Source organism: Malaclemys terrapin, chromosome 2 (genome assembly GCF_027887155.1).
Source record: "Malaclemys terrapin pileata isolate rMalTer1 chromosome 2, rMalTer1.hap1, whole genome shotgun sequence".
Taxonomy (NCBI): domain Eukaryota; kingdom Metazoa; phylum Chordata; order Testudines; family Emydidae; genus Malaclemys; species Malaclemys terrapin.
Genome location: NC_071506.1, coordinates 103,655,028 through 103,672,474, shown reverse-complemented (window position 1 = coordinate 103,672,474; position 17,447 = coordinate 103,655,028). Strand labels below are relative to the sequence as shown.

At 41.6% G+C, this 17,447-nt stretch overlaps 1 protein-coding gene across 3 annotated transcripts in view; it reads left to right on the top strand.

The window, feature by feature from the left end:
* SLC66A2 (solute carrier family 66 member 2) overlaps window positions 1-17,447 on the top strand; it is a 97,037-nt gene that overhangs the window by 58,342 nt on the left and 21,248 nt on the right. For 2 of the 3 annotated variants that reach the window (XM_054020056.1, XM_054020057.1), the window contains one exon: window positions 1,971-2,187. The exons of the other annotated variant lie outside the window; for it this stretch is intronic. In XM_054020056.1, coding sequence (XP_053876031.1) covers window positions 1,971-2,187 — 217 coding nt within the window. The remainder of the gene's footprint in view (window positions 1-1,970; window positions 2,188-17,447) is intronic. 3 annotated transcript variants of the gene reach the window in all.

Genomic DNA, 17,447 nt, shown 5'->3' with positions numbered 1-17,447 from the left:
GCCTAGGCCTGCCTCGCCTTCTACCGAGAGCTTGGGTGGAGGGAGCCGCTGCGGGATCTCTGCTGGGCTGTGCTCACCTTCCTGGAGAAGCTGGACTGGAGCAGTTCACAGGGTGAGTGCTGGGGGCCACCCCTTCCCTCCAGGCTTGCGCCGCCATACAACTGATCAGCGCAAGCCTGGGAGGGAGGAGGAATGCGGCGTGCTTGGGGAATAGGTGGGGCCAGGGCGGGGATTTGGGGAGGGATCCAGTGGGGGAAGGAGAGCGCGGGGCGAAGGGGGGGGTCAAGAGCCCCTCTGGGCTACGCCTGTGCGCCGGAGCAGAGGGTAAAATTGCTTGTTTGTCCTGTGTCCTGACCGAACATCGGTCGGGACGCGGGACAAACAACCAAATATCGGGACAGTCCCGATAAAATCGGGACGTCTGGTCACCCTATCTGTAATTCCGCTTTTCAAGGATTTTGCTTTGAGAATGGCTCTTCAATAGGCTGTTAAATTCAGTTCTTGGTCATAGCACTCTATTGTATTTTCTAGCCAAACATGGTTATGCTACAGCTGGGGCTGGAATCCAACCTGCTTTCCTGTTTCATTTTGTTGTGGCTGGGTGAAGTTAACTTGCTGGATGCAGAGGCTGATGTGTTTAACCTGAATTTACAGAAAGTGTTTTTTAAAGAGCATCCAGATCGCCTGAGTGGGTTGCAGGGTCAGACAAGGTGTTGATTGGCCTTGTTAATGGAGGGGGGTTTTTTTGGTTCAAATTCTTTCACTGGGGGAGAAAGTGAACAAAGGCTACAACTGGTTTGTTGCTTCCTGGAGCGTTTTGGCTGCTTCATGTAGCTCAGCCATTATATGGTCTACTCTTTTGATGAGTAAGGGGAGCAAGTGTATTTTAACCCTCTTTTTTTTTATATAGTAGTAGAGTGGAAGAAGCTATAATAGCAGCTGCAAGTGAGTTATTAGTTTAGAGCTTTCATTTTGGTGGTTCCATTATTATTGTTTTGCAATAAAGCCATTGTCCTTGATTGTATTTGTCTGTTGTTTTATACCAACCTATCACTGAGGTATCCGAGTGCCTTTCAGTAGTGCTTTAAGTTATATGAATAACATCTGTCTTGTGCTGTTCATTCTTTCTCTAATGTGCTCCCCCGGGGCAAAGGTTGTGTTTATAGTGTAGTTGCAGTGTTTTGTTTTGGCATTGACTCAAATATATATATCTTTATAGCTTTATATCTATATATATCTCCACTGAGTTGTGTTTTTATTAGAAAAGGCTTGGTGGTCCAAGGAATGCATCTTACACTTGGAATGAAAGGTTAGTGAGGTTTGTGGTGGTTCCTGTGGGAGTTCATTTTGCAGGCTTGGGCTGGCCCTCGAGAAAGCTATCTCCTGCCCAGATGAGCTTTTTACCTTTGCTGTAGATAGTTCCATTGTGCTGAGGAGAGGAGTTGTCTACCACAGTCTTTGTCCCAGAGCTTCAGTCAACTTTTTAGATGTCCCAGGAGTGTGAGTGCCTCGAAGTTAAGGACCATGCCCTTGAATTGGAAAGCTCTTAGATTGTAAGTGCTTTGGGGCAGAGCCTTTGTATTGTGTGGTGTTGTATAAATCTATGTTAATGTTCTACAGCTAGTAATCGCCAGACGGGTTTTCTATACTTCTTGTTTACTCCCCAAGGGGCAAGGATTTCAGTAAAAGCCAATTTTGGAAGCACGTTGAGGGTGGGAAATCCTTGTCTCCTCTTTGTCTCCTGAGCAGCCACACCCCTGATCATCTTTTCCTTTTTTAACATTAGACTTTGGGGGTTTTCCCTCCTTTTCCTTCCTCCCACCTTTAATTAATCCCTTACATGAAGGATGATAATGACTCTTATGCTTTCCAGTTGTTAGTTCCACCTGTTAAAGATTCTGAGAGAGATTAATGATGTGAGTTGGGAAAATTCTTATTTATGTATTTATTTTTTTAATATTCTATTTCAGATTTTGACTTGAACTATTTTTGGCACTGGAGCAAGTTTACAGACTATGTGCAGTGTGTTCTGACTTTCACGGGGGTGACAGGATACATCACTTACCTCTCTCTCGACTCATTTCTCTTTGTGGAAACACTGGGCTTCCTGGCTGTGTTCACTGAGGCCATGTTAGGTGTTCCGCAGCTTTACCGTAACTATCAGAACAGATCGACAGACGGAATGAGGTAAGCTATTAATTTACTTAAATTGGTGTGTGTTTGTGTTTGAGGTGGTGGTGGGGGGGGGGGGGGGGGAGAAAATCCCTGAATATTTCTGGAAAAATTTTCTAGTGTCCTTGAGTTTTTACTGTGTGATGGAGCAGTCATAGGGCTAGATCCTTGGCTGATGTAAGTTGCCATGGAAGTCAACCATGCTATGCTGATTTACATCCACTGAGGATCTGATCCACACTTTTAATGAGCACTGATGGAGGCAGTTTGTAAAATAAACTTTTAAACATTCTGCTATTGTTGTTCACATTGGATGTAGATTAAGGACGGGCTACAGGTCTGACTTCTTCTGTTCTTAATGTCACCCCAAATGCTGACAAATGGATCTTCCTGAAAGCAAGAGAAATCTCCCCTTGTCAGTCACCTTTCACAAAATATGGCCTCACTCCCAGCCCTCATCTTCCTTCCATTACCTGGCTGTTGTACAAAGTCATCATCTAACAGTCACCATTTCAAACTCTTTAAAGTTCTAGGAAAAGACCCATCTTACTTCTTTATTTTTTTTTAATTTTACACAGCATCTACCACTGTGATACCAATGACCTAATCCAAAGCCCGCTGAAGTCTTGCCATTGGCTGCACAGGTCTTTGGATCAGTCTGTAATTGCAGGTTATCTAGGACATATTCTGTCTGGTCACTGCAGGCTCATTGGCTTGTTTCATCACTGCCTGTTCTGTGGCTTTTGGGGCAGTATTTATAGGAAACGAGGATCTGGCACCACTTGTCATGTAAAGATTCAGTAATAAGTGACCTAAGACCCCTTTCTGAAACTTAAAAGACTTACCAATGCACTGATTGAGCCCATTAGTGAGACTTGCATTAAAAAATAAATCAACAATATTTCTAACTTGAAGAATTAATCTCCCAATTATAAGTTATATCTTCACAATCTCTTGCAAATCACTAGATGAGACATGACACCAATGTCAATATCTTATTTTAACCAAATTTGGGAAGTGCTGTTTATTGGAAGTGTGTGTGTGGGGGAAACTGACATATATCAAAACCACCAAAGATAGGGAAAATAGTTTGAATTTATGTGTAATAATTTCTGGCAGTCCAGTTCACACATTTTTGTTAATTAACTATTTTTACTATGTAATGGCATCTTCTGTGAACTCCCCCCCCCCCCCCCCATTGGCTGTTCATTCTTATACATGACTTCTACTCATGTGAAAATAAATAAAATACTATTAAAAATTACAAACTAGCAACTTAAAATTGTACACACATCATTGAGTGACTTTTTGTGAACTGAATGAAAGAAAACTTTGATCTCATATCCACCATTCTGAATGTTAGACTAGATTATATTACCATGCACACTGTACATCTCAAGATAATGTTACCTAGTTGCAAAACCAACTGAAAGGTTTTTAAAAGTGACCACTGCATTGTGTTATTTCACTAATCCACTGAACCAATACAACAGCAATTTCCATCTGCCAAGCACTATCATTCTTGACCCTTTATCAAGCTGTCTTCCAATTACTTTTTTCTTTACAAGATGATCATCAAAAAAACTTTTGCTTTGGCCAGATACAGAAACCACTTCCTGGGTCTGTTGGCCATATTCCCTTTGCTTGTTTGGCTTGGATTAGAGGTATTTTTGGTACCTGCTGAAAGTGCTTCTCCAGTTTGGGATGTTTTCGAGGAAATGTTTTGATATTTGTTTACTTTGATGCTCAAGGCATCTTATGATTGGTAGTACCCTTGGCATTGCGGGGAGTCAGGAGTTTTCATCTAAATATTTTTGCATTTTGTGCATACTTATTGCCAAGAGAAATTCTGTATCTGTGGTATCCAAGAGAAAAGGGATTTTTAAGTGCCAGACCTCAATCATGCGCTCATTTGGCTTTTCCCTTCCATGTGTAATAGTGTTGTATTATGATAGCTGCGACCAGGTAACCTTACATTTTTTTCTTAATTACCGTATATACTCATTTATTAGCCCATTCATTTATAAGCTGACACCCCAAAATGGATAGGTAAAAATAGCAAAAACTGTATGACCCTTTCATAAGCTGACCCTATATTTCAGGGGTTGGAAAACTTTGGCTCCCGGCCCATCAGTGTAAGTTGCTGCCGGGTGGGGACGTTTTGTTTACTTGGAGCGTCTGCAGGCCTGGAGCCGCACGCCACTTCCCGCAACTCCTATTGGCTGGGAACGGCGAACCGCGGCCACAGGGAGCTGAGGGGCTCCGTGCCTACAGATAAACAAAACGACAATGTATTAGATATTCAATTCAATGATTCCATAGAGTTTAAAATCATCACATTTTGGTGTAGACCCATTTATAAGCCAACCCCCGTGCTTTGATGCATCACTTTTTTACCAAAAATATTTGGCTTATGAACAAGTATATACGGTACTCTCTGGGGACTGGAATTAGCAAAATCAAAGAAGTGCTTTCTATTTGAGCACAATTGTTTCTCTGTGAAGCATAGAACTGCAGATACCTTATTTTAAAATGTACAGCTTCTAGCTGGGGAAAGAGGGTTGCATTCACTGAAGAAAATAGTAATGAAATAGTATTTCACACTAACTTTAAAATGGTTTTGGTGGTATTGGGCTGATGTGTCAGCATGTTCTATGGCTTTTATGTCATTTTGTTCCTTTTTTCCTAAAAGGAGTGGCTGACATGTTTTTGCATGAGATTTATGGATGGTACCAGTAACTGATAATACAGAATACTTGTTTTTAATAGAACTAATGATATTTCATTGAAATGCACAATTAGGAAGTAGCCTCCTAAATTTTTGTGCTGTTTATGTCTTCAAGGAAGCTTAATTCTCCGTTAAACATTTTCTCAGAATATATTGCAGTTTATGTAATTATTTTAGAATGTGTATGTACGATGCCTAACAATATGGGATCCCGAACTCAGTTGGTGTCTTTTGACACTACTGCACTATTACTACTAAATAAATGTGATTTGTACATAATACACAACATATTATGAAATTATTTATGTTGAGGGAACTGTTCCAAATTTGTTTCCTATGAACTTCCCTACCCCACCTGACACACGGTTATGGACATGACAAAGACCCCAGTCCTTTATATAAGCATTTATATAGCCATACCCAGGTGAGCAGTCCCAGCTGACTTCAGCAGGACTACTCACATGAGAAAAGTTATGCCTATGCTTAGGTGTTTACAGGCTTGGGGCCCGATTTTGTATGATTATAGTGAATGCCTGTTGGAATTTTGACTGCTTACCACTTTTTACATGAGATTAGAATATACTGTCTGAGTACAAAAATCTTATTAGATTCATTAATTGCTGAAATATGGCAACAGGTGCATGTCTTTCTAAATTAGGGCCAGGTAAGGAATAGCATCTGATGTGTTAAGCATATTTCTACTTTAACAAATTATTCATTTTCTAAATTAAAACTAACAATATCTGATGCGGGAAAATCAGCGAGGGGATAGATGAATTTTTACTTTGGCCAAATACAGAAGCCACTTCCTGGGTCTGCTGGGTCAGGAGTTCCCTTTTCTGATAATGGGTTGCTTCTGCAACAGGAATACAAGAAATGAACACTACATTGGAAGCCCTTTAGGGCAGGGACCATCTTTTTGCTCTGTGTTGGTACAGTGTCTCTACACTATGGGGTCCTGGTCCATGACTCTGGCTCCTAGCAGCTATGGTAGTAATAACAGTCATAGTTAAATGTCACTTGAGGGCATTAACTGCATTCCAGTAAGTGAACTCCGAGACCAAAGATGAAGAAAGGTGTTAAAGGAAGGTATGGTTGTTAGTGAAAAATTAGAGAGAGTCTCAAGTTGCTATACTGTGTGCTCTTAATAATCTTATCTGTGCATTTCAGTTGGCTACTGGCCTCAAACTCAACGAAAAACGAATGCAACATCTGGTATTGAGAGGGTTGGCAGGGTGGGGGGTGGTAAGAAGCTGATGTAGCCATGTTTGTTGTGGGCAGTAGTCAGATCAGGGAAATTTGTATAAGCACTGAAGAATTATTGAGAACCAGCTGTGCAATCAGATTATAGGTGTATTATTGCTGATGATATTCCTGAGTCAGAGTGCAGGGACTTGAATGTATATAGATTAAAATACTGTCACTATGCCTATCAGATCGCTCCAGCAACCAGTCAAAATGTACAGTTATGGGTCAGTGACTATACAATAATCTTGTGCTCTGATTGGCTGAGAATGATGCAATGCCTGAAAACTTATGTAGATTCAAGTTGAAATATGTTTCAGAGTTCTGAGAATCTAATAAGGGATTTCCATGGATTCTGAGTTTGGCAAATAAATCTAAGGTGATGTATAATCAACATGCATACATATGTATACATTTGGTACAATTTATTTAATTCAATACAAAAGATATTCTGCTCCCCACCATTTGCCACAAACAACTTGTAGTAAGAGCTCATCTGACTCCATGCAAGCGGTTCTTTTATTTGGCATACATTTTATTTTTTATGTCCACTCCTTTTTCTTTGTTTATAGTAATATCAACTGTGTGCCTACCAGAGGGTTACTGTACTGCAGGCTCGAGGGAGCAGAGACCAAAGAGAAAACTTGGGCATGGGAGGAGGCAGAGAAATTTAAGTCAGGGGAGATGGATGCTGAATCATAGCCTTTCATTATAGTAAGCCAGGGCAGTGTGTCTTGGCATGATGGCTCAAGGGTAAAAAATTTCCATTATTAAATAAATATTTAGGACAAATGCTGACGTGAAGAATAGAAAATTCCATGATAGCTCTTAAATGACTCACCAAATTTGTCTTTAAAATTAGTACTTTATGGGAACATGAGGCTCTGTTCCAACATTTAGATTTTTTGCAGAATTGAAAATCCAGACAGTACATTTATAATCCCATTAATTATTGCACTAATCTTGAAAAAGGTACCACAGCTCATAAAAAAGGCAGAAGTTAATATCTATCAAGGAAATGATTACTTAATTTAATCTCTGTTCAGTTTGGGATCCTGTCAAGTCACCTATTTTTTCCTATTATAAAAGAATAATTTAATTGTTACTGAGGTGAATTAAATGCATGATTAATGATTATACTAGAATTCATTTATTCTTTTACATCACACTGAAGAAAGCAAAAAAAGTAATCCCAAAACTTTGGAGCCCTGGAATACAGGGTTAATCATACTATCTGCGAAAGTGTGACATCTAAGAGGACAAAAGATTGTTCTTAATACACAAGTATAACATATGAAGTTCTGAACACTTCAGAAACCTGATGTACAAATGTATCCTTGCAGAATGTTTCTCTTCCAGCAAGCAGAGATTCTGGCTTTGTTGTTGTTGGGTTTGATGATGTAGTATAGTACTCTGGGCATAGTTTCTTGCGCTTATTCAGAGCAGAAAATCCATATAGGCCCTGTGACAGAATGGCTCTCTGACCAATAATCTGTATCAGATTATGAACTCTGAGAATGGCCGGATTAACTTTTTGTGGGCCCGGCGCCAAACGTATTTGTGAGCCCCCCCCCGGAGAATGAAGGGGCCAAGGGCAAGAGCACAGTGGGCAGGGTGGATTTGATTTAAATCATGATTTAAATCACTAGTCAGGAAGACTCGATTTAATCATAGTATTCTACATAAAAGTGCATTCTTGTTGGTTGTTATAACCTTAATACATATTCTTCACAACTCAGAGATAGATGTAGGTTTCATTTTTAGAAGGTACACACTATACATTTTTAAAGTGATTTATTTTGAAAACTTTTCAGATTAGTTTTACAGCTATATCAGAAAGTGGATGATCACTTGGTTATTTCATTTACCAAAGGTAATTGAAGCAGATAGTTCACCTCCCAATGACTTCATAAATATCTCCAATTCAACAGGTTAATCATTAATATTTGGAGGATTTTCTTGCCAGGCTGTATTAGGAGGAGAACATCACCAGACAGACATTTTAAATTGTGTTTGTTTGTTTTTTAACTAAAACAACAACATTAAGTATTCTAGATTTTTTTCTTTAACAGCAAACATAATATTTTAACAAAAAAGCATATGTCCCTCGCTTCTCACATATATCTACAGACTTCTTCTCCTTGTCCAGCTCTATTCCACCCCCAATGATCTTCTATTCATTGAACTTCTTGAAACTTTTCACTTTTAGAGAGAAGTAAGGGATTGACTCTGTGTACACAAATTTGCAGCGGGACAATAGAGTTGAGGTCTTTTATTTCTCGCCTCTATTTATTTATTTATTTATTTATTTATTTATTTTATTTAAAAACATTTTTGCTGTTAATAAGCATGTTGCCTCTGGAGAGATAAATCCACAGTTTGAGAACTGCAAAACTAAGCATCTCTGATGGTATCTTCTAGACTGAGCACTGAGTCACATTGGGTAGATAGACAGATTAACCTAAATCTATACAGAAACCTGTGGAACCCCATAAAATTGGGTCCCTAATCCATGAACTATTAAAACTCATTTACAAAACTTTTCTTAAACATTACATGAATATATTATCTCATACTATAGAATTAGAATTTATAATCCCTATTCCATGATGAGATATAATGTATCTTAATTAAAACCATCTTTAGATATGGATTTTTGAGGGGAAAAAACCCATTTAAATAAAAAAAAAATCCGATTTTTTTTTTTAAATTTATGTTTATCATTTTTATCCACCCTGACAGTGGGGCGTGGGGGTGGGATTGGTCCCCAGCTGGAGCAAGGCAGGGGCCAGGGGCAAAAGCACAGAGGGGCAGGAGCTAGGGTTGGTCCCTGGAGCAAGGGAGGGGCCGGGGGTAAGCTGCAAGCGCAGTAGGGCTGGGGAGGGGATAAATGGGACCCCCCTCTTCCACCATAGAGCGGGTACCTACCTTCTTCCTGGTTCTAGACCATTCTCTTTATCTCTCTCTGCACCAAACTGAGGCTTGGGGTGCAGGGTCTTTGAGGGGGTTGGGGTGCAGGGTCTGGCCAGGAGCTAGGGTGAGGGAGGGGGCTCAGGGTTGGGGCAGGAGGTTGGGGTGTGGAGCGCTTACCTGGGGCAGCTCCCATTTGGTGCAAGGGGTGCAGGTGGGAATGTGTGTGTGGGGGGGGTGCAGGAGCTCCCGTTTGGTGCTCAGGATGGGGATGTGTTGGGGGTGCAGGAGTCAGGACTGGGAGCTGGGTGTGTGTGAGCGGGTGCAGGAGTCAGGGGTGGGGTGTGGGTGCAGGAGACAGGGCAGAGGGCTCGGGGTGTGGGCTGGGGTCGTGGGGGTTCTCCCAGCCCCCTGCCCTGAGCAGCTCACAGCAGGGGGCTGGAGGAGGGGGTATGCCTTGATTTCACCCCCGTCCCCAAGGCCCTGCCTCTGCCCCTGCCTGGGGTCAAGACTAGACTTGTGAAGTCACAGTGCTGATATTTCCACACACAGTACAACACCAGCACCGGATTTATCATGGCGCCGGGCCCACGCTCCAAAGGGGCCCCGGCCTGGCTGCTCTGCTCTGCCCCCCGCTCTCTCTTGTGGGGGCATAAGCTTGGTGCTGCTGACTCCTGGGGCTCCTGCTGCAGCAGGGCAGGCTCCACCAGCAGCCAAGCTCCTCCCCCGCCTCTTCCCCCAGCGTTTTGCGTTCCCGCTCCTCCTCCTCCTCTCCCTGCCACCGAACAGCTGTTTGCTGGCACGAGGGTGGGAGAGGAGTGGAGCTGCAGCATGCTCGCTGCTTGGTACTGCATCCCAGACCGCTGCCCTGTCCAAGGAAAGCTGTTTGACGCTTTGTTGAAAGACCGTTGCTGAGAGCCATCAAGACTTCAGACGGGGGTCATTGACTTGGAATGACTCTCAACTATTGGTCAACCCCAATGGAACAGTGGTCTCTCTACACAGCAACCTGCAACAAGGTGGGGAAAACATGACTGGTGGATATGGACTTTTCAGGCTTTGTCTTCACTACTAGTTACTTTTGGGTAACTAAGGCACATGAGCTATCCTGAGGTGAAGACCGGACACTTTAGTTTTACCATGAGATAAACAGCCCTATACCCACTCTAGGGATTGACTCTGGAGAGTTTTTCTGGTCTTCACTGGGGATAGCTCACACACGTTAGTAAATCCAGGGTAGAAACAACACCTTATTTTAACAATGAAGATAAGACTTTGGTGTGAGTATATGGCACGGAGTCAGAGGCTCTGTTTAACAGCAGAATGGTTCTTCTCTGAGCAGAGGTCCAAGCATTGCCACGTGTCGGAAGGTTTTTACAGGAGCACGGACTCTGCCCAGCTGAAATGCTGATGAACCAGGAACTTGTAGAAAGGTGAGATCAGAAGTGGGGAGGGTGCCTCTCAGGGCTTCTGCTGCTTTCAAAGATCTGGAATTCTATAATGCATTGACTTCCTGCCACATTGTGCTTAATTGCCCGGCTGATTTGAAGCCATAAAGAATTGCATGGACTTTGTAAACAGATGTAGATGGGGATCTCCAATTAGGCATGGCAAATAATTGTGCAAAGCTAATTTGTGGGCATGTAATTCAGCTTTGTGCACTCTAACGTAACCAGTTGGGTACCTACAGGTCTTGCACATGTGCAAATGTCTGAATCATATATGTATGTGCACATACAAATATAAATTTTGCATTTTGTATGCGTAAGGTAGGCTCACACAAATAGCTACAAATAGAATATCAGGGTCGGAAGGGACCTCAAGGGGTCATCTAGTCCAACCCCCTGCTCAAAGCAGGACCAATCCCCAACTAAATCATCCCAGCCAGGGCTTTGTCAAGTCGGACCTTAAAAACCTCTAAGGAAGGAGATTCCACCACCTCCCTAGGTAACCTATTCCAATGCTTCACCAACTGCCTAGTGAAAAAGTTTTTCCTAATATCCAACCTAAACCTCCCCCACTGCAACTTGAGACCATTACTCTTTGTTCTGTCATCTGGTATCACTGAGAACAGTCTAGATCCATCCTCTTTGGAACCCCCTTTCAGGTAGTTGAAAGCAGCTATCAAATCCCCCCTCATTCTTCTCTTCTACAGACTAAACAATCTCAGTTTCCTCAGCCTCTCCTCATAAGTCATGTGCTCCAGCCCCCTAATCATTTTTGTTGCCCTCCACTGGACTCTTTCCAATTTATCCATATCTTTTTTGTAGTGTGGGGCCCAAAACTGGACACAGAACTCCAGATGAGGCTTCATCTGAGGTCGAATAGAGGGGAATGATCACGTCCCTAGATCTGCTGACAATGCCCTTACTTATACAGCCCAAAATGCCGTTAGCCTTCTTGGCAACAAGGGCACACTGTCGACTCATAACCCCTAGGTCCTTTTCTGCAGAACTGCTGCCTAGCCATTCGGTCCCTAGTTTGTAGCAGTTCATGGGATTCTTCTGTCCTAAGTGCAGGACTCTGCACTTGTCCTTGTTGAACCTCATCAGATTTCTTTTGGCCCAATCCTCTAATTTGTCTAGGTCCCTCTGTATGCTATCCCTACCCCCCAGTGTATCTAGCACTCTTCCCAGTTTAGTGTCATCTGTAAACTTGCTGAGGGTGCAGTCCACGCTATGATCCAGATCATTAATGAAGATATTGAACAAAACCGGCCCCAGGACCGACCCTTGGGGCACTCTGCTTGAAACCGGCTGCTAACTAGACATGGAGCCGTTGATCACTACCAGCTGAGCCCGACGATCTAGCCAGCTTTCTATCCACCTTATAGTCCATTCATCCAGCCCATACTTCTTTAACTTGCTGGCAAGAATACCATGGGAGACCGTATCAAAAGCTTTGCTAAAGTCATGGAATAACACATCCACTTTCCCCTCGTCCACAGAGCCAGTTATCTCATCATGGAAGGCAATTAGGTTAGTCAAGCATGATTTGCCCTTGGTGAATCCATGCTGACTGTTTCTGATCACTTTCCTCTCCTCTAAGTGCTTCAGAATTGATTCCTTGAGGACCTGCTCCATGGATTTTTCCAGGGACTGAGGTGAGGCTGACTGGCCTATAGTTCCCCAGATCCTCCTCCTTCCATTTTTTAATGATGGGAACTACATTAGCCTTTTTCCAGTCATGTCTAACTTGGAAAATCTGTTCCATAAAGGCTCTGTGGGAGAGTTAAGGTATTGTATTAGATCAGGTTACAACTCGGTGATGTCTGAAACTGTGGGGAAATGAGAACTAAAAGAAAATGCTTATTTTTGCCTCTTCTGTAGCAATACTACTGGGATTACTGGGATTACCCTGTAAAATAATCATAACTCACTGAAGTAAAACAGTCTGTATTCATTGTCTCTCAAGCCATGGGAGCCAAGAATTGCAAATTTTGATATTAGTCTTACAGTCAGAAGTGTATTATAATGAGGTATATAACATAGCTATAAGCCAGTTTGAGAGCTTACGTCTGAGAGCTATCTGATATCTAACATAATATGTGCAGTACATATAGCTGTTCTTCTTTACAAAAAAAAATCTGAGGCATGTGTGTCCTCTGATATCTTGCTTGCTCCCTCTCCCCCAGAGTTGTCTTACCAGCTTGTTCTGAAAATATAAAATAAGCCGCATTTCTCAGTGGGAGATAAGATTTGTTTTGCGGGATGTGTGTGGATTTTTTTTTTTTTTTTGGTACAGTGCAGCTGTTCACACCATCTATCTTCCATTTACAGACAGAGGGCGTCTGTATCTTCCTTACATCAGCATCAACATTTCTGACTTCAGTGGCTTAACCGCTGTTTTACATTGGTCCGGAGACTTTTGGCTCTGGTAAAATAGTTAGTTTGACCCCTGGAAAGGTTATTGTGAGTTGAGGGATTTTCCGTCTGTATTTATATCACTTGAGGCATGTACTTTAAAGAGCAGTTGTAAAAGGTCCATTTTAATCACCAACTACCAGATTGGTGTTAAAGAATGGGCTGCAATTATGAATGAGGTACACTGACAGAACAGGATGAGTCATGGTGAGCAGATGCATTTTTGGCAGCACACACAGGGAATCTGATGCCTGAGCTTTTCTACTTTGAATTGTTTTTTTTGTTTTTGTTTTTTGTTTTTTATTTTTTGTGCTGATCTAAACAAATTAGAAAAACTTGAATCTAGGAATTTTCAATGAGTTGAAATAGGCTTGGTTCTCTGGATAATTTCTGACTACAGCTGACAGGGAAACAATCTGAAAATGACATCACTATTTTTTTTTATTTTAAAGGGAATTTTAGACTAAAAATAAAATATTGAAAATAACACCAGCATATTACTCTTTGCTATGTCTTCAGGAATTCTTCACTCTGTAAAACAAAACAACTGTGCATATGTACGGTACCTTAGTTCTGGATTAACAATGAATTAATTTAGTTCAAATGAAAGTGATGCTGGCTTCATCTTTATTGGACAGCTCAGCAGAAGCACGGAAATGCAATACAATTGGTGCTGCAGGATTGAAATGTAAAAAGGAAAAAAAAAAACCCTTAAATCAGTAATGTGACGGCAGTTTTAAAGTTTTAGGAAGTAGGTAAGAGCAATATTGGCTTACATTTTCTAACCCCAGTTTGATTGTCACTAAACACAAGAATAGGAATTAAATGAGCATTTCCCATTGTCTGTAGGATTGAGGCCTAAATGGGAATTTTTGTTTTAAATATGGCAAGATTATTTCTTTTAAAATGTTCGGAATGTCTAAAAACCGGAGATTGCTAGTTACGCTGCTCTAAAGTCAGTGTCTTCCTATCTCAGTGCTCAAAACCCTTGCTATTCCAAGAGACCAGCAATAGCATTAAGGTTCTCTCCCTTGCAAACCAGCCAGGCTGTAAAATGAATACTGTATGACACTGAAAAAAATCAGGATTTCCACTTCACCAAGGATACACAGAATTTGTTACTATAGCTCCATCAATTTGCAACATACTGCATTTTAAAATAATGGCCTTGTGATTACCATCGTGATTTAAGCAGCTGCTACCATGAATTACTAGAGATAGAGCCATTATTTTTTATAGACAAGGCCAGAAGAGACCGTTGTGATGATCTAGTCTGATTTCTGGTATAACACAGGCCATACGACTTCTCTGAATTAACTGCTGTTTGAATTAGAACATATCTCTTTGAAAAATATCCAATCTTGATTTTAATAGTGCCAGTGATGGAGAATCCACCACAACAGTTGGTAAATTGTTTCTCTTCGTGCTAAACATTTCCATCTTATTTCCACTCTGAATTTGTCTAGCTTCACCTTCCAGCCATTGGATCTTGTTACACCTTTGTCTGCTAGATTGAAGAGCTCATTATCAAATTTTTGTTCCCATTTATGTTTTTATAAATTGTGATCAAGTCACCCTTTCACCTCTTTAAGCTAAATAGATTGAGCTCCTTGAATCTCTCTATAAAGCATGTGTTTTTTCCAATACTTTTAATCATTCTTGTGGCTCTTCTCTGGACCCTCTCCAATTTATCAACAGCCTTCCTGAATTGTGTACACCAGGACTGGACACACTATTCCAGTAGTGGTCGCATCAGTGCCAAATACAGGGGTACTTTACCCTCCTATTTGAGAATCCCCCTGTTTATACATCCAAAGATTGCACTAACCTTTTTGGAAACAGTACTGTAATAGGAGCTCAAGTTCAGCTGATTATCCACTAAGTCTTCAAGAGTCACTGCTTCCTAGGATAGAGTCCCCCACCCTGTAAGTATGGCCTGCCTTCTTTGCTCCCAGATGTATCACTTGATGCATGGCCATATTAAAATGCATATTGTTTGCTTGTGCCCAGCTTACCAAACAATCCAGATCGCTCTATATCGGTGACCTGTCCTCTTTGTTATTTATCACTCTCCTAATCTTTGTGTCATTTACAGATATTATTAGTGATGATTTTCTGATTATTGATAAAAATGTTAAAGTATAGGGCCAAGAACAGATTCCTGCAGGACCTCATTAAAAACAAACGTGCTTTATTGTGATGATTCCTTGCTTACAATTGCATTTTGAGACCATTCAGTTAGCCAGTTTTTAATCCATTTCATGTGTGACATGTTCATTTTGTATCATTCTGTTTTTTTAATCAAAATGTCATGAGTCAAATGTCTTACAGAAGTTTAAGTATATTACATCAACACTGTTACCTTTAGTGACCAAACTTGTAATCTTATCAAGAAAAGATACCAAGTTAGTTTGACAGGATCTATTTTCCATAAACCCATGTTTTGGCATTAATTATCTTTCCCTCCTTTCATTCTTTATTAATAAAATCCCATATCAGTGGTTACATTATTTTGCCCTGTATCAATGTCAGGCTAACAGACCTATAATTTTCCCAAGTGTGATTTGGTCTACCAGGTCACCTCTGCCCCTTGCTGGAGTCATCGGTGTCCAGACATCTCTCTGCTCAGGCTAGGTTACTAACAAGATTTTCTAGGCCCAGAGGCCATACAGCCTCCTAGCATCAGGGCCAGGACTGACTGTGAGGACAGGGCACCCTCTACTCAGCTCCAACCCCACTCCCTGCAGCGCAGACCCCACTCCCCAGCACTGCCCTGGGGCCAGCACAGACCAGTTGGGAGCCGGCAGGCCAGTCAGGAAGGCTTGTCTGTTTCTTATCAGGGGAGTGTTGGGTGAGACTCGACAGAGGAGGAGCTCCTCATTGCTGGCCCAGAACCCCAGGGCCAGGTCAGGGCCTTGCCTTCAAGTGCTGAAACTAAGTGCCTTTCAATTTATATTTTAAAGGGGCAGATGGCCAAATTCTGAGTTTATTTTTATTTGACTGTGTAGAGACGGAAGCCGAGCTTATGGCCTGGGACACCCTGTTCCAAGCCGGCAGCCAAAACCTTATGGGCTAAGGCGAGAAGCTCCTGCAGAGCCATGTTTGGCACGTCAGGCGGTGCTACGGAGCAGTCCCACCAATGACTCCAGATCATCCTGCTTACCCTCTTTAAATATTGGCACGATATTAGCTTTCTTCCAGTCTTCTGGAGCATCCTTAGTGTTCCAAGAGTTATTGAAAATCAACATTAACAGTCCAGTGAGCACCTTTCCAACTCTCCTAAGGTTCTTGGATACAGGTTATCTGGACTGCTGATTTAAAAATATTTAACATTAGTAACTGCTGTTTAACATCCTCCTGAGTTATGATTGGAATAGAAAGTGTTCAATCACCAGATGATTGAATGATGAAACATAATCGTTTTACCAAACACAGAACAGAAATGTTTATTGAACACTTTGCCAGTGTCATAACTATAAAGGGAAGGGTAATAGCTGTCCTGTGTACAGTACTATAAATCCCTCCTGGCCAGAGACTCCAAAATCCTTTTCCCTGTAAAGGGTTAAGAAGCTCAGGTAACCTGGCTGGCATCTGACCTAAAGGACCAATAAGGGGACAAGATACTTTCAAATCTTGGGGGGGGGAAGGCTTTTGTTTGTGTTCTTTGTTTGGGAGTTGGTTCGTTCTCGGGGACTGAGAGGGACCAGACATCAATCCAGGTTCTCCACATCTTTCTAAGCAAGTCTCCCCTATTTCAAACTTGTAAGTAAATAGCCAGGCAAGGCGTGTTAGTTTTCCTTTGTTTTCTCAACTTGTAAATGTACCTTTTACTAGAGTGTTTCTCTTTGTTTGCTGTACTTTGAACCTGAGACTAGAGGGGAGTCCTCTGAGCTCTTTAAGTTTGATTACCCTGTAAGGTTGATTTCCATACTGATTTTACAGAGATGATTTTTACCTTTTTCTTTAATTAAAAACCTTCTTTTTAAGAACCTGATTGATTTTTTCCTTGTTTTAGATCCAAAGGGGTTTTGGATCTTGATTCACCAGGAGTTGGTGGGAGGAAGGAGGGGAATGGTTAATTTCCCCTTGTTTTAAATCCAAGGGGTTGGATTTGTTTTCACCAGGGATTTGGTGAAGGTTTTTCAAGGTTTCCCAGGGAGGGAATCCATTGAAAATGGTGGCAGCCGAACCAGAGCTAAGCTGGTAATTAAGCTTAGAAGTTTTTATGCAGGCCCCTACATTTGTACCCTAAAGTTCAAAGTGGGGATCTCAGTCCTGACAGCCAGTTATAATGCAGACAAGGCAATTTCCCCATTTCAATCTAGTTTTATATAATGGGAATCCCAGCTGCCAAGTGATGGTATAATTTAATCACTAACTGTAGTCATTCTTGAAACAGCAGCTGCTAACAAGTTAAAGCTGAAGTGGAAAAATCAAGATGTAAATCCACATCATTCTGATTACTGAGTTGAAATCTTCTGACCTGGCAGGACAAGAAATGCTCTGAAGTCAGTACAAACGCTTTCAGG